General features: G+C 36.2%; 2 protein-coding genes and 1 long non-coding RNA gene across 5 annotated transcripts; 2 read left to right on the top strand and 1 right to left on the bottom strand.

The window, feature by feature from the left end:
• Positions 1-7870: 7870 nt before the first annotated feature.
• Positions 7871-11794, bottom strand: ptrh1 (peptidyl-tRNA hydrolase 1 homolog). The gene is made up of 5 exons (XM_058776389.1): positions 11214-11794; positions 9693-9912; positions 9487-9586; positions 9335-9380; positions 7871-9241 (listed from the first exon to the last, which is right to left on the bottom strand). The coding sequence occupies exons 1-5, from the start codon at positions 11373-11375 to the stop codon at positions 8981-8983; spliced, it is 789 nt and encodes a 262-aa protein (XP_058632372.1). The 5' UTR covers positions 11376-11794; the 3' UTR covers positions 7871-8980.
• LOC131540956 (uncharacterized) lies at positions 11280-14363 on the top strand. The gene is made up of 3 exons (XR_009271360.1): positions 11280-11418; positions 13009-13168; positions 14203-14363. It is a non-coding gene; the product is annotated as an uncharacterized LOC131540956 (long non-coding RNA).
• Positions 14364-14769: 406 nt separating this feature from the next.
• On the top strand, positions 14770-21977 carry inpp5e (inositol polyphosphate-5-phosphatase E). 3 transcript variants are annotated; one of them, XM_058775217.1, is made up of 12 exons: positions 14846-14889; positions 15303-15394; positions 16134-16984; positions 18261-18384; positions 18469-18566; positions 18652-18776; positions 19269-19388; positions 19473-19580; positions 19665-19826; positions 19939-20054; positions 20133-20269; positions 20944-21977. In XM_058775217.1, exons 3-12 carry the CDS (start codon positions 16194-16196, stop codon positions 21077-21079), a joined length of 1917 nt encoding a protein of 638 aa, XP_058631200.1. In that variant the 5' UTR covers positions 14846-14889; positions 15303-15394; positions 16134-16193; the 3' UTR covers positions 21080-21977. The 3 variants fall into 3 exon arrangements, with proteins under 3 accessions (XP_058631203.1, XP_058631202.1, XP_058631200.1); XM_058775220.1 differs by lacking the exon at positions 15303-15394 and having other exon boundaries at positions 14770-14852; XM_058775219.1 differs by lacking the exon at positions 15303-15394 and having other exon boundaries at positions 14782-14889.
• Positions 21978-21986: the final 9 nt, after the last annotated feature.

The following is a 21986-nucleotide window of genomic DNA, read 5'->3' as shown; positions in this document are numbered from 1 at the left end:
TGAGACCATGTTGAATTTTAGTGGATAAGCCCTTAAAGCTTTCCCTACCATTTCACCTGCACACAAAGCACTAATACCCACTTTGATGACTTCATCTGTCCCATCCAGTTTACTAAGAGGAAGTGTAGCGATGAGGCCCTCACCTTGGGTGGTGTCAAAGGAAGGATTTTCGACTGTTACAAAAAGCAACTAGATAATAACAGACTGACCCACCTCCCTCCCCCCCTCCCCCAAACCTCTGCTCTTAGCTTGACCCCCGTGCTCCCGTTCACACGCTCTCCAAAGCGGCTGCCCTCGCCTGGCCACAGGCCCCTTCATTCGGACACCTCTCCATTCTGTCCTAAATCAGGTCTAAAAAGGCACAACATCACCCCCTCCGCCAGTCCCCTCTGGCCCGGCTACAATACCCCCCCAACCCCCCTCAACATCTGTGAGCACCCCTCTGTTTCCTCATTTTCTCCCTAACCACCCCATTATTGGCTGTCTTTCACTTGTAAATGTGGCCAGCCACAGTGCTGATGAGGCTTTCATCTGCATGGTCCGGGTCAGGCTGGAGTTAGCGGCCGGCTGTGGGGTGGGACAGAGGATGCGGCGGGCCTTGTGTGGCCCAGAGATGAAAAACAATCAGCACACTGAGCGAAGTCCTTTTGAGGTGCATTCAGCTGAGACGCTTGGCTAAACCAACTTTTGCCTCTTTCTGGCTGTGCATCGCTTATTTGGTTGCATTTTGTGGGGTTGTTCTTAAGAGACTCTATATTGTCATTATTAACAATATGCTTGTTAATTAAACAGTGTTTTAATATTAGAAAGTCACATCCTAAAAACAAATGTTTTGGCTCAACAACAATGAAAATGAATGCGACAGTTTGCATCAGTCTTTTGGAGTTACAACAACTTCTCATTAAATTAATTTAACCAACAAATATAATTTGTGTTGAAAAAGTTAAGTTGTTCCAACTAATTGAGCGGTGGTCCAATTAATCTTATCTGTTTTACTTGAAATAAATAGCATAGCACATGCTGAATGTAATTTATTTAGCATGTAAATTTAATGAACAAGATATTTACCAACATAGAAACGCTTTTAAACATATCAAACATAACGCTTAAAATAACACTTTATCAATGTCAAACATAAAATAACACTTAATTTCAATATTTATTTTCCTTATTCAGTCCTATCCACAAAGCATCCCAGCAAACAAAATTATGTTCTAAGAACATTTTGTTCAGTGTTATTTTAGTATCATTCAGATTATAGTTTTAAACATTTCAAATTTAGTTTTATATTTTCAGTTTAATTTCAGTTAAAGTTTTAGACATTTTGTTGTATGTTTTTGTCATTTTTATTAATAGATACCCTTATAGTTTTTCATTTTTATTACCGTTAAAGTTATTTTAGTACATCAAGTTAAAGTAAATTACAATGTGAAAATGATGAATTAAAAAGTTTTTATAATTTATTTTATTTCAGGTATTAAATAACAAAAATGTAAAGGTTTTATTTTTAGTTTCAGTAGTTGACTATAATTACCCTTTTGCTAATGTTCCAATTAAGTTATGAAAAAAATAAAAATTGTTTTTGAATTTACTCTGAACTCATAAAAGTAATGTTTGCAACTTAAAGGGTTATTAAATCAATACATTTTTCACTTTATACATGCATTTTTTTAGGTTGTGGTAACAGGTCCTCTGAATCTCTTTTTAGAGTGCAATTTTACCATCTAAACATTTAAGATGTTAAATACGCAAATACATTTCACTTTCTGTCATCCTGATTTCAAAAGTCAATATTTGCATCATATCATGCTCTTGTGAGATTACTTGTGTGTCTCTTCATCTCTGTTCTCACCCAAACAATGGGTGGTTACCGCAGCATTGGAGTCTCCAGGACAACAGGTGAACAAAGGGCGAGAGGAGGGGGGAATGCTGGGAGAGGGGTGGAGGGGCACCAGGGATGCCCTTGGCCTCTGTGTGGTCAGTGGGGGACATGGGCCTCTGGAGGGTCTATAAGAAAATGTCTGTCCAAAATCTGTCCTCCTTTGCAAGCATGAAATGATTGATAATCCTCTAACTAACTAAGACTCTGATGCTGACACTGTCAGTTCTTCCCTCCACATGATGTATGGCCTCATTTGCTTCCACGTGAGGTAGTTGCAATGATAAGTGCAAATTCCACTAACACAGCATATATCAGTTCAGTGACTGGGAACATGAACCTCACACAGCAGTGCATGGAGAGTAAGTCAGAGTGTCTTTTAGATCAATGGAATTCATTCAGATATAAGAAACTGTTTATGATATTGTAACCATTTAAATAAGATTATTTATGTTTACACTACATACACTGTAGCAGAAGAATTGTATAAATTTCAGTAGAAAGCCTGAAATAAACACATCTGCCCTGGAAGAAATGCTTTACCAAAGAACTACTGAAAAATGCTGAATTAATAATTTAAAAAAAGGCTATGTATAATTTTTCTAAATTATGACAGATGAATAAAGCACGCAGTCCATGACTGCTGCAAGCTGTGTTTTTTATAAACAAAATCTATTATATTTTCTATTTAAATCGTTTTAATAATTAAATTATTTGTATATTTTACTTTTATTTATTGTAATGTCAAGGGTCTGTTTTTAAATGTCTTCTACAATAAACAAGAAAATATTGCTATGATATTTATGCATTCTTTATTGTAAAGTTACGGAACCAAATCTTTATTTTATTATATGGTTCAAATCTAAGAAAACGGTATATATTATCCTTATTTTACTATTTTATTTAAACAATTTAGCTTTTTTTTTTTTTTTTTAAATGTATTTCTGCACTTGATCAATATGCACTGATCACATATGGACAGTGAAGAAAAAAAAATGCAGATGGATGACAACTATGTATTCGTTTAATGCTCTGCTCGTGCTGATTTTAAAAGATCAAAAGATCTGACCTGTGTGTAAAACTAATCTTGTTTAATCCTATTGGATTAACACGCCATTTCTTTGTTGTCTTAAAGTCTGTAGCAGACACCTCACACAGAAGAAATCTGACAAAATCGTAAAATCCTGTCAGCTCATTTGAAACGAATATATTCGCAAATACAAACTATTCAACTTCATCGACAATTCAGTTGATTAACAAATTAATTTATTAAACATTTTTCGTTCTGATTTACTAAGCAAACATGCATATAATATAGAGTTAAAATCTATTTTTGTGACAAATATGTAGCTACATGTATTTTATTATATTAGCTACTTAAAAAAAAAAACATCTGATAATGTACCGCTGAATTTTAGGTTACATTTAGCCTATGTAGATGTAGCCTACCAATCAAAACAAACCTAACAAACACAATTCTGATGTGAAATTAGCTAACAATATACCATATAGCCTACATAGCCTAACTTTATGCTGATTTTACATTCCAAGAATTTAACGTTCAAGCTAAACCATTTTCTATTGTTAATTCAACACATTACAACCACATGATAACGAAAAATAGCCTACATCAAATGTAGGCTAATCTTTTTATTTATTAAAATGTAATGCCAATTAAAATCAACTCTAGTTTTCTTCAACATTGCATTTTTTAATCATCGACTTTAAACAGCTCTTCATTATTTCAAAAACAATGATGCTAATAAAAGCCACTGATATGAGAGATGCTGATTGGAGACGCGTGGGAGCCTCCAGCAACAGATGTCCAGGCACAATTCTCGACTGATCGCTTGACATTTCACAAGAATTGCGTTTGGACAATCAACTGCTTGAGCTCATATTTCCATAAACAGCACAATTGTGCGTGAATATTTACTGTATAGGATCCATGCGTTTGGGTCCTCGTGTGTTTCTCCTCTTCAGTGGGAAAAGGCCTTGAAGCACATTGTTTTTCTTCTTCACATAATTCAGGCGTGCAGCCTTTCAGTATACATCGGCTGTATTTCATAAATTCCTTGGCGGTAAAATTACATCGTAATATTTTTCGGTCCACTTTTTTTCGTTATCTACAGAAATGTCAGAATAACACGGGACAAAATTGACGCTCAATATCCTACTGTCTGTCTAAGCCTGGAATGTTGCTTTAAGACTATATGTTCTTTTACCAAAAACAATAGCATATTTCCACAGAGCTATTTTTTCGGTTGCTAAAATAATAACGGCAAAATAAAACCAGGTCTTACCGGGTATAGAAAGGCAGAGAATAACCAAATTAATCGTAAAATATTGTAAATTAATTCGTTCCGGTGTATTAAATAAATTAGCAATAGTGATTCACAAAATTTCCCTCGGAAATGATCGAGGAATGTGCTGCTCTGTCGATGTGGTCGCGGATCATTAGGAGGTTGTGCTGCACCATCACCAGACACTTTCTTCAGAAGGCACGCCATGTCTGCACCTGTGAGATGTTATGGAAGACCAAAAAACGAGTAAAAAAAAAAAAGAAACATCGTGTTGTGCATCAAATTCCTCCAGAGGTCTCGTTCCGCGGTGCTGCGAGTCTCCAACTTCAATGCGCAGAATAAATAAAGTTCTTCAGCGTGTTCAAGACACGATGCGCGTGACCCTCACAATGCATGTTAGTGAGGATCGAAATTCATTTATACATAGGCTTTTATCACTCCCATCCAGAGGACTGTTGTAAATGAGGAGCAAAAAACACTGGCAGCGTTTCTGACTAAAGGATGCGCGGAGGCTCGCGTGACAACTGCGCAGCTTTCTAAATAAACGGCGAGGGCGAGAGTGGGGTCGGTGGTCGCTTGGTACGAGATTTGAATAACACACCAGTGAGTGATAAATGGCCATTGTGGTGAGAAGGGGATGAGTATCCACTGTCTCAATCGGCGTAGTGACCAGCAGCTGCGCTGGGACCAGCAACCTCTTAAAGAAACAACACTCTATTTTTTGCTCGTTGCAATTACAATCCAGCAGTGTCTACAGTGCCATTACGCATTGTGTCCTCGATGACGTTTCCCATCTCTCAAAAGCCACTCGTGGAAGGGATTACCTGGCACTTTACCACAAAGGAATCGTTTATGGACACTTCATAAGTAAAGTGTTTTTACAGGCTGCAAACATTCCTATAGGCAAAGATCAATGGCATATAAAAATAAGAACCTTTTTCTATTTGAATTTAAAACTTATATTTAACCGGGGTTATTATTGTCCAATTTTTTTATAGTGACTCTTTCTCAAGTTAGATTTAATTTTAAAAGTTAATTTCTGTATAGCCATACACCTTAAAATATTGACTACAAAAATCCATTGAACAATTGCTCAGGAAAAAATAGAGGTTTACCATATTAGGCTTTTATTTAAACAGGTAAACAATTTGGAGATACAAAACCATTTTAAACAACTATATATATATATATATATATATATATATATATATATATATATATATATTAAAGGTGACAAAAATAACAGACATTAATAAAAAAATTAAACTTTTAATAGTTTAAAAAATATTTTTTAAACTATTAAAAATAGGTTTGGAAGACAATTCACAATGAAATGATCAAATTTAAAAGGGTTCTGAACTGAGTTTGCAACATTTTTTTAAACACTAGGCTATATGAAAATACTCAGTTGTGTGTTTTTTAAAATCAGACTTTCACTGAGATCTATTTTAGGCATTGAGATTTACTTTAAATATTTTTGTAAAACGGGGAAGACCCCCTAGTAGGCTTAGAACATTACCCTGAATAAATTTGCACTTTTGTGTGAGCTGTGTGTCCAGCCGTGCCAGTAACCTCTGACCTTTAGTATTGTTCGAACTGAGAGTGGACCAAGAAATCCTGACCATTCAGAGAAGCTGGGAATGATCCATTGTAAAGGATTGCTCAGGGAAAACGTATTTGTCAGTGTAGCTGGAATGTTGACAATCTTTCACAAGTGATATTGTCTTTGAAGTTTTTTTTTTGTTTTTTTTTTTGTTTTGATGGAAACCTTTGTATGGCACAGCTTTGATTTGGATTCTCTACATCTGTCAGAAATCTCCAAACAGCACTGGTTCAGATTACAAATGATTAATAATATTATTACTTGGTCATTTTCTTCTTTTAATCAGTTATGGTGTTAATTACATGAGTGGGTTCATAATTTAATGATTGTGCTGAGCCCAATGAAGAATGTTTTTTTTGTGTGTGTGTGTAATAAAACTTTTTGCCTAGACAGTCCATGAAGCCTAATAACATCTGGCAGAAAGATATGAAACTGATTCCTTGAACAATGTATAATATACGTGTTGTTGCATTTGAGTTGCATTAAACGTGTTTTGTCATTGAGTGTTCATTCAGCCATTATTAATTCAGTAATGAAACAAGTGATTCTATTTATACAGTGCTGCTGGTAAGTTTGTGAACCCATTAGAATTTTCTATATTTCTGCATAAATATGACCCAAAACATAATCAGATTTTTGCACAAGTCCTGAAAATAGACAAAGAGATTTATTTATTCAGGAAAATGGTCCAAAATTGCATATCTGTGAGTGGCAAAAGTATGTGAATCTCTTGGATTAGCAGTTAATTTAAAGGTGAAATTAGAGTCCATCTGTGCAGAGGTGTTTTCAGTCAGTGCAATGACTATCAAATGTCAGTACGTGACCTGTTTTATTCAAAGAACAGGGATATCAAAGTCTGATCATGTTTGTGGAAGTGAATCATGTCACAAACAAAGAAGATTACTGAGGACCTCGGAAAAAGAGCTGATGTTGCTCATCAGGCTAGAAAAGGTTACAAAACCATCTCTAAGAGTTTGGACTCCACAAATCCACAGTCAGACAGATTGTGTACAAATGGAGGAAATTCAAGACCACTGTTACCTTCCGAAGTGGTTGACCAACAAAGATCACTCCAAAGCAGAACGTGTAATAGTCTGCGAGGTTACAAAAGTTCCCAGGGTAACTTCTAAGCAACTAAAGGCCTTTCTCACATTGGCTAATGTTAATGTTCATGAGCCCACCATCAGGAGAACACTGAGCAACTATGGCGTGCATGGCAGAGTTACAAGAAGAAAGCCACTGTTCTCCAAAAAGAAAATTGCTTGCTAAAGATCATGTGGACAAGCCAGAGGACTATCGGAGAAAGATTTAATGGTTGGATGAAACCAAAATAGAACTTATTGGTTTAAATGAGAAGCTATTATGTTCAGAGAAAAGAACACACTGCATTCCAGCTTAAAATCTTCTCCCATCTGTGAAACATGGTGGTGGTAGTATCATAGCTTGGGCCTGTTTTGCTGCATCTTGGCCAGGAAGCCTGCCATCATTGATGGAACAATCAATTCTGAATTATAGCAGCAAATTCTAAAGGAAAACGTCAGGACATCTGTTTAAGAACAGAGTCTCAAGAGAACGTGGGTCATGCAGCAAGACAACAACCCCAAGCACACAAGTCATTCTACCAAAGAATGGTTAAAGAAGAACAAAGTTAATGTTTTGGAGCGGCTGAGTCAAAGTCCAGACCTTGATCCAATTAAAATGTTGTGGAAGGACCTCAGCAAGCAGTTCATAGACGGAAACTAAGTGGTTCTGCACTAAAGAATGGACTAAAACTCCTACATGTTATTGTGCAGGACTGATCAGCATTTATAAGAAACTTATCTGCAGCAAAAGAGGGTCACACCAGATACTGAAAGAAAAGATTCACATACTTTTGCAACGCACAGATATGTGTGAATAACACTGGATAATTTTTCTCAATAAATAAATGACAAAGAAAATAATTTTTTCTCACTTGTTTGATTCGGTTCTTTTTGTCTACTTTCAGGACTTATATGAAAATCTGATGATGTTTTGGGTCATATTTATACAGAAATATAGAAAATTCTAAAGGGTTCACAAACATTCAAGCAGCACTGTATATATTTATTTGAGTGAAAAGTTTAATAAAATTTTTTGCCTGTTTTGCTTTGATGACAGCAGCATTTGACCTACATGAACTCTACAAGTTTATTCTCCAGCATGGGTTCAGATGATCCAAAGAACATCTTGAGCTTCAATAGAAGAACACCTGAATGTCTGTACATGAGCCACATGATCAATGACATAATTTACCTATTTGTTACCTAGAATCTGAAATATTTATTTTACGTCATATTTATTTTAAAACAAGTTTAAAATACTTTTACATTTCTGTGTTTAGCAGACACTTTGATCCATAGCGACTTATAAAAGGAGGAACAAAAAACTGATTTAACAACAGATTTTTGGTGCAATCTCATGTTAAACATTCAAGCACACATTTCTGAAGTAACACAGTTCTCTGAATATCACAAATGTTTGAAGTGTTTGGAAACCTCTCGTTAAACATCATGACGAAAACACCACAATATAGTGCTCTGAATGAATTTCAAAACACCCAATCACATGAAATGACAGTGGAGGATCATAGTGAGGTCAGTGTTGTCCAGGTTTTAAACCAGGGTTTTCCAAACTGGTTTGCTAAATTGACACCTACGAAAAAAGTTATTTACATAAAAAAACACTCCGATATTTGATGTAATATGATGATGATGTAACCTTCAATGTATACAGAATTTTTCCTTACATGTTCACTTGCCAAATTTCTGTTGTTTATTTACTTATGGTTGTTTTATTTTAATCCATTTTACATGTTTTTATAAGCCTTATACATTTTTACTTAAATACTGCATTGGTATTTCTAATTTATTGAATTTTCTGCATTTCCTCCAGAAATCCTCCAGTTATATAGATCCAAATGTGGGAAAACCTGTTATAGATACTATAATATAGCATAAAACGCAAGCTGCTCCCTCCCAATATACTGAACTTCAAAATATGGCAGAGACCTAACAAAGCTCAACTCCTTCAGTACAGAGTTATCAAAAATTACTATGCATTGATGTCAGTTTTGGTTTTGTCTTTTATGACAGTGTCCTTCCCTCTTCTGGGCATCAGAACAAAACTCAGCTCCTTCAGAAAAGAAATACAGTAATCAAACATCTCATGTGCAGGTCAGTTCTGTTTCTGTTCTTCTGTGGTGTCCTGAGGTGGTGAAAGCGTCCTGGCATTATTTTTACGTGATGCTCTTCTTCCCTCTGCTGGAGAAGTCTGGGGTTGCGAGTTTGTGATATATGTCAGCAGAACATCTACACTCTGCTTCATGACAGAGTCTAGAACATTTTGTTCCTCTTGTGAAAAACGTCCCAAAACATAACGGTCGACAGGTGTTTTACCTGATGGTCGCCCAATACCAATACGCAACCGTGGCATCACCTGTGGGCACAATCAGCATGTGTTGTTATACTGAATTTCTACAGCAAATCATTACAGCTGATGTGTTGCTCTAGAAAATATTTGCTAACTTACATCAGTATGAAGGCAGTCCACACATGATCTCACACCATTGTGACCCCTGAGAAGATGAAAATATGGATCAGTCACCAATTAACTCAATATACATATTAAGAGAGAAAAAAAAAGTTATCAATACAAAAATCTGATGAAAAGTGTTTATTCACCTTGCACTTCCACCATGTTTAATGCCGAACTTTCCAAGTGGTTTGTCAAGCTCATCGTGAATCAAGAGAATATGTTCGGGTGAAATTAAATATTTGCTGGCTGGAAAAATTAATAAAAATAAATAAGAAATGAATTTAGATTTCCAAGGCTTGAAACAAGGAAGGTGGAAAAATATTACAGTGTTATTATAGACAATACGTCTCACCTGCTTTTGCAACACTCACGCCATTGACGTTCATGAGCAACTTGGGTCGAAGAAGAATCAACTGGATATCTTGAAGTTGTGTCACAATGACCTCCCCTGAAACCTGTCTGTCAGATCTCCAGCTATCCGGCACTCCCAAACGTTCAGTTAACGTTGTGAGCACAGCCATACCAACACTATGTCGAGAGCCATTCATGCCAGGGTTTCCCAGCCCGACAACCTGAAACACAACAGCAATACACAATGTGATTCAGGTTTATATACACACTTAACAGACACTAGTACCTATTCTGACAGCTATTCTTAGCCCTATTTCATTAGCTAATTCCTTTTTTTTACTTTACTTTTTACTTATAGCTTCATATAAATGTTTATTGTACTAAATATGTTGCTTGTAATATACTAGTTGGCTAACAAGTGGAATATTAACCAGCCAGTTTCAAATAAACTGGTTATACAGTATAAGTATTTACAAATTTATGTGTCACTGAAGATACTTGTCACCAGTGTTGGGGGTAACGCATTACAAGTAACGCACGTTACGTAATCAGATTACTTTTTTCAAGTAACTAGTAAAGTAACGCATTACTTTTTAATTTACAAGAAAATAGCTGAGTTACTTTTTCAGATAAGTAACTTGTTACTTTTTTCCCATTTATTGATTGAAAGCTCTCCTGTCCTCGTGTTGAGAGAAATCGGTTGTAAGATGTTACTTTAGTTCTAGAATAAATGTTAACATGCATGTATTCATCTCACTCACAAAAAAAAAAAAAAAAACACATTCAGTGTTCCTCAAAATTAATAAAAACACTGAAATGCAACTCAGAATATGACGCAAACCTGCAATAATTAAATGTTAAATAATACAAATATCCTTTATGTATTTAATTCTATTTTATTAACCAGTGTCTTTGCTGCTGACCTTCGATGATCCAATTCAACCATACTAATAAGCAAAAATTACTCTAGATAAACTAACATTTGTTCTTCTTTTTTTATTGCTGAAAAGTGTTGAACTTTCTTCTTCTGCGTTCTTCTGTACAGATGTGAATTTACTTTTCCTTCAGCCTGAGGCTTTATAATAATTTTTTTGCCAAAAATAATTTTTTTATATTAAAAACAAACAAGCAAGCCCAGCCCAGATCTAAAAAGAAACTCAAAAGTAACAATGCATTACTTTCCATAAAAAGTAACTAAGTAACGTAATTAGCTACTTTTTTAGGGAGTAACGCAATATTGTAATGCATTACTTTTAAAAGTAACTTTCCCCAATACTGCTTGTCACTATTGGGAAAGCGAATATATATAAATACTAATTTTCTTGAGTATTCATGTCGTGACCAATTGAAAACTCACTACTCTAAGAATTGGCAACTAGAATATAATGAATAAGCACTTTAACGAACAGCCTTATTGAAAAAGTCACTAGGCTGGATTAATAAATTGCATTTACTAAACAGGAACACAGGTTAGAAGCTTATCATAACATGTTAATGCCAAGTGAAAGACTATCTGACATACCATTTTCCTTCTATTACAGTCACCTATGGTTTGACCAGCCATCTTCGGTGATGGCAGCGTGCTCATCAACACTCGACTGATCAGTTTTGTTATCATCCGCCGTATGAGAGCCATTGGCATTTTGAACACTTGTGTCACAGCAGCCCAGACTTTACCTCGCATCGAAACGTGGTGTTACTCAATATGACTCACATTATGAGTCATGGTGAGTGTAAAGTTTACAATACCGGTCTGTTACACAGTTTCGAAACGGTTTTCATCAGACAGATCTCAAATGGTGGACTTTTGTATCACGCAATAATCGTAAATCCAAAGCACAGCAACGGCAACTTATATCTATCGGGCACATGTATTGATTTGAATAAGTTTTGTTTGCGATTGGATTTGTTATTCATTCGTATGGATCAGTGGGACCCTGTGCGTTCTTCGATCCAAGTGTATTGCGAGATTGCCAGATTTCATCTGTAAAATCCCCCATAACGAGCAAAATATCAGGGCAAAGTGTAACATTTGCCTCGGTCCAGCCCACAACGGTTTGAAATAGTATATGTGAAACTGAAATATTAAATAATGTGGATGGCGATGACAGGTGTTTTTTGACCATTTTACGAGTTCAATTTGTACACGTGTTTTTTACATATTTGGCAACGCAGGGCAACTGTAACTTAGAGAAGCGAAGGAGCTTTTAGTCTTTTCAAGCTATAGCGCCATCTAGCTTTATGGTGGAGAGAGTAACATTTGGTAGAAAAACAAACAGGTTCATCTGAACGGTTTACATACAGAAATATTTAATTACCCATATTTTAATAGACGTGTCATATGTCATAGCAACACCTTGGATTAAAACTGGATGATTTATTTCTGTTAGCTTATAGATATTATAAATATAACAAATGTGTCTGAAATGTTCATCTCACTTAAGGAATTACTGAACAATAACCTCATGGTTTACAATAAATGATACATTTTAAAAATACCACACAGGTCTTATAGTATCGTTTCACTTCAAAATAAAAGCAATATTTTTTAATCCACAAATTTAAAAACATTAATGTGTTCACATAAACAGACAAAATCCACACACGTCTGTTTCTGTGAATTGTGTTTTTTTATTCCCTAACCCTAAACCTACCCCTTACAGAAAACTTGTTTGTATTGTTACACTTTCAGATAAACATCATTTATTATTTTTAATAAGTAGTAGGCCGGTCCCCACAATGTCAAAAATTTCAGGTTTTACTATCCTTGTGGGAACATTTGGTCCCCACAATATAGCATAAACAAGTACACACACACACACACACACACAAAATATGCTAATACACATCTAGAGACACAATTAAATCAATTAACCTCAAAACTGTTTCAAATGATTAAATCTCAAAAATGTTGTAAAAAAAGTTGTAAATGCAGATATTTATGTAGCTAACTGATGAGAAAAAGGAGACCAATCAGAAGAAAGAGCTGTTATTTAGATATTATACTTATTAAAGATTAAGTGTACAGAAAAAAAAAAGAAAAAATGTAAAAAAGCATTAGGCCCCTAATGAGTTGGCGTGCAATTGTGAAATTGACAGATGAAATAAGGAGGCAGACTTTTTCTCAAATTAAAGTAACTGATGCACAAACCTTGTAAAGCAACCTAGAGATAAGGCAGATGTTAAACTGATGCCTGTTACCTGACATTTTAAATTGACACACGCAGCTCCTCAGGATCGGGCTGAGGATCCATCTGCCTCGGGCTTTCAGTCTGTGACTCATGTAAACCACCGGTGTCTCTCCGTTTTGTCGGCAGAGTCTGCAAGTGCCGGATGGATGGAGGAGGCAGAGATGCTGGAGGCGCTGCTGCTGGAGAGTCCTGCGGAGATCCATGTAGTCTTGCCACATGTCAACTGCAGGGATGCTTCTCGCGCTTGGTCAGAGAGGAGGACTGCATCATGTCTGGTTTGAGTCAGGTGTGTTTCACTCATCATCACCCCAATTTTTATAGAAGAATCGTCTAAAGACACCAGACAGGAATGCTTTCGGTCCGGGGCACTGAACACCTGTCCATTTTGTGGTGAACTTCTGAAAGTCTTGCTTGACTGAGGTCCTCACAAGGCCACTGGGTCAAGCACGCGCTCTTGTTTGTCTTGATCGTGACAATTACTGGGAGGCACATGCCAGACTGAGTGCACGTGTGTGTTTGCCTCCTGTCAACATTTAAACATTGTAACATTTGCATAACTCTCAGACTAGGCTATAGGCCTATACTTGCCACCTTTTGCTATCAAAAACGAATGTGCTGTAATGGTGTCAGTGACATTCACAGTTCAGTCATCTGTAGTACAGAAAATCATAAAATAATATTTTTTATTATATATTAATATATAATGTGTTATAGCAACACAGTACTATTAACCTGCACAGAAACATACACATCTCTTTATGTAATATGTAAATCATTGGGAGTTAATGTAAAAAAAAAATATATATATATATAATATATATATTAAATATAAATATATAATATATATAATTATAAGCTAAAGTTAATAAACTAACAAGTGGGCCAGTTTAGTCCCAAGAAGTACATCTTATACTACTACTAGTACATTGATATTAGTACAATTATTACATAAAGTATGCTTGGAATATATGCTTGAACCTTACGTTTACGAACATAATTAAATGAACTAGATGTATACTTCTATTTGTAAGGGAAGCAAAATAATACTCTTTTATATGATATAACACCCCTTCCCAACGTCATCATCCCTGTGCTTTACAGCCAACCTTTGTACCTACTATATAATTATTTGAACTTTCATGGCTAAAAGTATGTGGTCTGCCGAACACAAAACCCAAACGTGGTTATGGTTATTGAGCTATTGAATCATGGATACAGGTATTTGCTCCCAACACAAGAGCATCGCTGAGTTCATTATCTGTGTGACGGACGGCCTGCATACCAGCCTTCTGTGTGGTTTTGTTTATTCTTGTGTTTCAGTGGGGCGGGGCTGCAGTCCATATGCAGAGGGAGGACACATGGGCCCGGAGTCTTTCCTCATTATATAAAATCTTCTCACCTTTCCCCTGTTTTATGGTGTATGTGGGAGTTTCTCTCTCTTGCGCACCACCCTTTTGTGCTATTTGTTTGCCGGCATTTGTGTTCGATTATTATTTTGTTTGTTAAATAAATCTGTTATATTTTGGTCAAATCCCTGCTTTCCTCTTTTTTGTCATGATCTTTGAGCCGGGCTATGACAGCTGTTACTGAATGATGGGATATGGCTCGTTTTTCCAATTAATCTCAAATGTGTTCAGGTTCTTTAGTGAGTAATTAATATAATCTTTTTAAGTCAAAACTCAGAGTTGTACAACCTTCCACGTGCCAATTAATTTTTGTATAGCTTGTGGCACAGCAAAATGTTGTTCTCCAGTAGGCTACATTAACTTACTAGTAGCATTACTTTTCAAACGTTTATAGTTTTCAGTGGCTGATTTTTAAAACATTATATTTGGTCTCACAGTCTTGTTTGGGAAAATAATACAAACGGTATTAACGCAAGATGGCGCAGTTTCATAACACACTGCTGCTGACCGTCAGCACACCCTCTTGGTTAGTTGTTGGTTGCCTGGCGTTGCTAAGGAAGTCAAGTAAGTTTGCTTCTTCAGCGAACTAGAGATAACAGAGGTAATTTTATTCTTCACATAAATGTATATTTATATTTTGCAAAGATAAAAACGCTATATTGTAATTGTAGCGATGGCTAACGGATGTGTGGCCATCGTGTGACATCAGTGAATTTAATATCGCTGCGAGGGACAGAGATCTCTGAGAGATCTCAGACAGCTCTCATCAAAGTTCACTATTAATACATTTTAGTCTTAGTTTAAGTTCACGTTTACTCTGAGGTTGTTTTTTAATAACAGTTATGTTTTTGTGGTACTGTTTGTACAGTAACGTTGTTAATAGTAGCCTATTGGTTGTTGTTGTTGATAATTTTGTTAATTTACGACGCCCACTAATTCATAGATGTCTGTTGCTAATTAGACAGTTTAATCGATGTTTAAATGATTATTAATCCGTTGATGTTTTTCATACAGTATAACGTAGGACTGCAACAGCTAATTGTTTATGGATTGTGTGTTTCTGCAAAGCATTCTTCCTCTTACCACTTATAAGCTGTTAATACCAGGTTTGTGTTTTAAATTTGAAAATTAAACCCATTTTTCTTACTGAAGTGTGCTAGGGGGTCCACAGACAAATTAAAATAAATAAGAAAGATTTTACAAGATGTATGTTTCTTATTTTTATAGTGTTGTATTCCAGGTAAAGCTGCTTTGGGGCAACATTTTCATAATTTGTTGTTTATACATAGTTTTAAATAACATTTTTATGAAAAAAAAAAAAAGTATAGACCTGAAATTTCTTCTCTAATATTTTAATATTGGGTTGAAGAAAACTTTTATTTAGTGTACAAAATTACATTTATATTTACAAATTTAGCAGATGCTTTTATGTAAAATGACTTTCAAACGAGCAAACAGCAATTTGTCACAGAAATAATATACACTGGTAACTTAAGACAAAATAGATTTTTTTCGAAGAAGTATTTTAATAATATGTTTTGAATTATATCGTGTTGAAAACAGGGGGGAAAAAGTCTTATAATATTTCAAACATAAAAATATTTAAGCTAGCTGCCTTTATATTTAAGGAAGTGGTCCCTTGTAATATTTAGAAATGATTCAAAAACCCATTTATTTAAATTGTTCTGTTATTTAGGGTTTGTAATATAACTTTATATTTTAATCCAATTGCTGGCAAGATGTGGAATATTGCTTAATCGAGCAATAAGTGAAATATCTCTTAATTGAAAGACATAATTGACATAATAATAAGTCATCAAAATAATCTCCTCACTCTCTCCACAGGATGTAATCATCTGAGTATCATGGGACTTGTTTACATCTAAAACTAAGTCTGCCTATAGGATGAGTGAGCATGGAGACAGCATCGTCCCGTTTAACCCCACAGAACTCAGGTCAGGAGAACCAACTTGTAAAGCAGATATTACTGTTCTAAGTGTAGACCCGAGGACGGAGAAGAGCAACAAGGAAGAGCTCAAAGACATCAAGAAGCCATATGAAGGTACCAAACTACTTCAGGATGAGCATAACAAGGACGCCAAACTTAGTCCATTTCAGCCTCGGCCTCCCTCTCTTCCGAAGCCCGTGGGATTGGGAATGGGGGGTAAAAACATCTCATTTGATGAGAAGGTGAGGGGGAGAAGATTGAGGAACAGCCAGGAGAGTCTCACCGACCCAGGTGAGACGGGCTCTTCCACCGATTCGCTCAAAGAAGACAGCTCATCGAATGGCCAAGGCCTTGTATCCGGACGTCCCCTCGATCTCCCACCCCTGGAGACACCGTCATTCAGGATTAGGACCGGTAGCTTCTCCGAGACTGACAATGAGCATAGCGATCCGAACAAAGAGCGTTTGAAACCGTCCAGAATTATTTTGTCCCCACTGCAGCCCACTGGGACATATCCCTCTCTGGAGAACAGCGCAGCCTCCACGTCCTTAAGGACAACTAATCGGATTGACAGGGATTATTTGGATTACAGTGCGGTGGGGAGAAGGGGGCGGTCGGAGAGGCTTCAGAGGAATCTGAGTGATAGCCGGCTGTTGGACACCATGGTGTCAGACAATGCCTCCGTCCATTCCATGAAGTCCACCTATAGCGTTCTGAACCCCATCAGACCCCGGGATGTGAGAAACAGGTGAGTGGTTTTTTTATTATTAATTTGTTTCTTCTTTTCTACAGCCTGTTCCGCTCAGCAGATCTCCATCTTCAGCGTCAAGATCACATGATCACAGGCTGATGTGGCACCTTGATTACCTCCCAAAGGGTCCTAAGTGGCCAAGCCACATTTTTATGTGAATGCATAAACCAAATTAAATTTGATGTTTTACAAGGAAGTAGACCATGATTAATGTTCCTGTAGGAATGAGCACAGGCACTTGCCAGAGTAAGTCACTACTTACAGAATCACCTGAACAGCTTTAGTTGTGAGAAGTGAAAAGTGAAGCTGGACGTTTATAGAGAGGTTGGAGAGGAAGGGTGAAGCAGTGCGAATGCAAAGGGGATTAATGGATCAGTGAGATGCTAGTTCAGCAACTGTCAAACTGCATCAGGAGAACATACATTCATCTTCTACTTGCAGGTGACATGATATATGTTTGGGCAGTATGAAATACAAAATCGAATTATTTATTAACGTTATAATTCAGCCAGAAATTAAATTGTGGTCATTAACTCATTGTGTCGTTTTTAAATCTGTATGGTTTTCATCCGTGGAACATCAGTGGAGATGTTTTGAAGAATGTTCTCGCTGTTCATTTCCATCCATGAGATCATATTTTGACCAGGGGTTTACACAAGACAATTGTAAAATAATAAAAAGTGAAACACTTTACTAAACAATCAATGCTACAAGTAAATTTAGGCATAAAATATGAAAAAAATGATTTGCTAAAGATTACATTTAACAGGCTCATTAAATTATTAATGTTTATACATTTACTTTAATGGATTAATTGAGGTAATTAAAAATAAGGTAACTGAGCATGAATAATTAAATACCCAGTCGGTATTAGCTTCTGCATCTGATAATGAAAATTAATTTAAAAAAATCTCTAATGCTGGCTGATAACCGACATGTCACCTGGACTGATTTCTTTTTTTCTTTTTTCAATGATTGCTCTTATTTGCAAGAACAAATATAATCATGTATCCTCATCATTTAGTTTAAAATTGTTCTGTCTTGAAATTATGCAGTTTTTAAGAATGCATTATAACAAATGCTGGAATATATATATATTTATACACACACACACATATATCAAAAGTTTTGGGTAAACTCCTCTTTAAAATTGTTCTGTCTTCATGAAATAATGCATTTATATACATTTATAAGAATGTATTATGTGACATGCTAGAAGAAGCATTTCTCAGATCTTTTGTTTTCCTGAAAATGTACCTGCTTATGGTTTTAGGAGCTTTCTGGAGGGCAGTGTTTTGGGTAACGGTGCCTTGCTGGGGGCAGAGGAGCTAGACCGCTACTTCCCAGAGAGACGGCTCGGTATCTACGTGGCCACATGGAACATGCAGGGAGAGAAGGTGTGGAACAATACTGTCATTTCAAATGATTTGTTTGTTTAAGCACATAGCAGCTGTAGCCTAAGCTCTTACTCTTGGTCTCAGGGGCTTCCATACAACCTAGATGATCTGCTGCTCCCAACCGACACAGACTTCGCACAGGACGTCTACGTTATAGGAGTTCAGGAAGGGTGTCCGGATAGGTAAGACTTTGAGTTGCTTTGCACAGGGTTTATTTAGTCTGTTTCTGATACTCAGCACATTTACTCTCTTCATGTTTGTCCACAGGAGGGAGTGGGAGATCCGCCTGCAGGAAACACTTGGGCCGTATTACGTGATGCTGTATGCAGCAGCCCATGGCGTTCTCTATCTCACTGTATTTGTCAGGAGAGACCTCATATGGTTCTGTTCAGGTAAAGCTTTTTTTTTTTTTTTCTTCAAATTAAAATGATATAATATGTTATGCACTACTGTTCAAAAGTATAGGGTCATTAGGATTTTTTAATGTTTTGAAAGAGTCTCTTATCTCTTACCAATGCTGCATTTATTTGATCAAAAATACAGTAAAACAGTAATATTGTAAAATAATAAACATTTTAAGCAGGCGTTACTTCAGTCTCCGGTGTCACATGATCCTTCAGAAATCATTCTAATATGTTGATTTGCTGCGCAAGAAACTTTAGTATTATCAGTGTTGAATTATCAGTGATATTGTCAGTTCAAATGAACAGCATTTATATATAATAGATATTTTATAGTATATAATCTTTACTGCCATTTTCGGTAAATTTTTCCTTTGTTTAATGTTACCTTGTTGAATAAAAGTATTCATTTCTTTTTAAAAAACCTACAGACCCCAAACTTTTGAATAATATAATATAATATATATATTTTTGCCATTACAGAGGTGGAACATGCTACAGTCACAACCAGAATAATATCTCAGATTAAGACTAAAGGAGCTGTGGGTATCGGCTTCACTTTCTTTGGGACATCCTTCCTCTTTATTACATCCCATTTCACTTGTAAGTGGAATACTTTTAACAACCCAGTTATATAAACTATAAATAAACTACAAATAAACCTAGCCATCTTTGTATTTGTTTCAGCTGGAGATTCTAAAGTATATGAGAGGATCTTAGATTACAACAAGATCATAGAAGCTTTGGCTCTTCCTAGAAACCTTCCAGATACAAACCCTTACCGCTCCACAACATGTGAGTGTTTCTGCATTTGTCACATTTGTCATATATAGTGTATTTATTTTTCTGTGAATGATCAAATTTGCCACTCATTCTCAGCTGATGTCACAACCCGTTTTGATGAAGTCTTCTGGTTTGGAGATTTTAATTTCCGCCTGAATAAAGCCAGAGGTGAGGTGGAGGCCATTTTGAATCAGGTTATGGGCACAGATATGAGCGCACTATTACAACATGACCAGCTGTTGAAAGAGTTGAAAGAAGGCAAGTTAGATGCAAAATTACAGTCCTGTGTAATTTATGCATATTCTCCCTTCAAGGAAAACATTAATTCTTTGTACTTTAACAGGAAGAATCTGTGTTTGTGCATTTGCAGGTTCCATTTTTAAAGGGTTTCAGGAAGCATCTATTCACTTTCCTCCCACATACAAGTTTGACATTGGTTGTGATGTCTATGACACCACCACAAAGCAGAGAACACCCTCATATACAGTAAGCTTTTTTGCTAATTGTATAACACAACTGCATACCCTTTAGTACAGTTGCTGATTTTTCCTCATTTGTTGACAGGACCGGATTCTTTATCGAAACAGACAAGCAGATGACATTAAAGTGGTCAAGTATACGTCTTGCTTGTCCATTAAGACATCAGATCACCGGCCTGTCATCGGCATGTTTCAGGTCAAACTTCGTCCAGGTCGAGACAAGTAAGCGTAGATGTTGTTCATCTTAGACTTAATGTCATTAATTTTCAAAACACAAATGTAGTACATATATTTAATAAAACCTGAGATTTCTGTTCATCCATGTCACCAAAACGTTCATAAAGACATTGTAAAAGTAATCCATATGATTCAAGAGGCTTGATTTACTTAAGAGACATGATGGCCTTAAATGTTGAACTGATTTAATTTAGGGTATTTAACCCATAATTAACCCTTTTGTGCTCTTCATCGGAATGATACCAAACTTGGTAAAGGTTTTGGCACTTACTATGTGAACACAAAAAGAAAAAAGTAATGGACATAATTCAAAAGGATCAAATGGTCCTGATTAAGCTCACTGCAAAAGATTCATTGTGTTTCGTAAATTAATGTTTGGGTGAACTAACCTTTTAACCAGTCGTTAACTCTACATTCACATTCATGTAATTCTTGTATATTGGTTTTACATGTTACATTACAAAGATAATGACGCAAAAGCACTGGGATACCTTCTACTGTCATTCTACAAAACAAATCATGTGACTTATTCTAGTAGACACAAGCTTTTCATCAATTTACGAAATGGAATGTTAATGATTTATGGTCTTTTCATGTTTCACAGGATGTTATTTGTGTAGGTTTGATAAACCACTAATTCAGTGTATTATCCTCCCCAGCATTCCTTTGGGTGCTGGCCAGTTTGACAGGAGCCTGTACCTAGAAGGAATCCGAAGGAGAATCACCAGGGAGCTGAAAAAGAGAGAGGCAGCTATGAAGAACCAGAATAACAGCACGGTTTGCACCATATCCTGATCGGGGGACCAGTGTGCGAGAGCCATAGGGTGCTAAAACTGATCATTTCAAACACTGAGGTACTGACTTGGAAAGCTGGACTTTCAGGACCAAAGGATAACTCGGTACTACGGATGTCAAGTGCACAGTCCAGGGACTAAAAGACTGCATCTGGACAGCTGGTACTTTAAAATATGATATAAATCTATAAAATATACTGACCGGAGTAAATTAAGTTAGTTGTACTGTACATCCGTTATTCCTAATCCATTTTTTGTATTATTTCATATTCTGGTATTTAACTTGCAAGCCGAAACAGTCTCTTCTGTGTATGGTTTCAAATGATAGTGTTTCATGGCCTTGTTAAACCATTAGCTCACCTTTAACTGATACTGTAAACACATACCAGTACCAGGCAGCTGATCCTGCTCGTTTGATTGGCTCCTGGGTCATTTTTGAAGAATTACCTAACATTTTGCTAACAGTTGTAATCTTTTGTAAAAGGGAACCGTACTGTAGCATAATTACCAGCAAAACTGGGGGAAATTTGTGTTAGCAGTTTATTATCATTGATAGGTCAACGTGGTATCATGTAGAGAGGATGACCTTGGGTTCAATTGAGTGCAAAATCTAAGCGAGGAGGCACAGACTATACTTGAGTTTACTGCCTTAACATATCCAATATAATTCAGCTTACTTGATGTCACGTGTGATATATGTATGGAAGCAGGAACGACCATAGTATTGGTGTTGCTTGCGCATGGATCTCAGTGACTGTGGTGTAATAGTAAGTCACGCATTCACATCATGAATTTTAGTTCTATTTGTACTGAAAGTGCCTGCGATCTTTCTCATGATTGCCTCAGTGACTTCAAGTACATTCTGCTGTTTAAAACCAAATAATAGCCTGTTATAAATGTTTGTTTAC

The sequence above is a fragment of the Onychostoma macrolepis genome, chromosome 05 (assembly GCF_012432095.1).
Source record: "Onychostoma macrolepis isolate SWU-2019 chromosome 05, ASM1243209v1, whole genome shotgun sequence".
NCBI lineage: Eukaryota > Metazoa > Chordata > Actinopteri > Cypriniformes > Cyprinidae > Onychostoma > Onychostoma macrolepis.
This window is presented reverse-complemented; position numbering and strand designations above follow the sequence as displayed.

Bases quoted from the DNA above. Each gene is read 5' to 3' on its own strand.
- ptrh1 (XM_058776389.1), bottom strand. From the start codon at position 11,375: ATGCGAGGTAAAGTCTGGGCTGCTGTGACACAAGTGTTCAAAATGCCA. The intron at 9,913-11,213 runs GTATGTCAGATA...GTTGTGTTTCAG, and splicing joins ACTGTAATAGAAGGAAAATG to GTTGTCGGGCTGGGAAACCC. The intron at 9,587-9,692 runs GTGAGACGTATT...TAATTTTTCCAG, and splicing joins CGTGAGTGTTGCAAAAGCAG to CCAGCAAATATTTAATTTCA.
- inpp5e (XM_058775220.1), top strand. From the start codon at position 16,194: ATGAGTGAGCATGGAGACAGCATCGTCCCGTTTAACCCCACAGAACTC. The intron at 18,777-19,268 runs GTAAAGCTTTTT...TTGCCATTACAG, and splicing joins CCTCATATGGTTCTGTTCAG to AGGTGGAACATGCTACAGTC. The intron at 19,389-19,472 runs GTAAGTGGAATA...TATTTGTTTCAG, and splicing joins TATTACATCCCATTTCACTT to CTGGAGATTCTAAAGTATAT.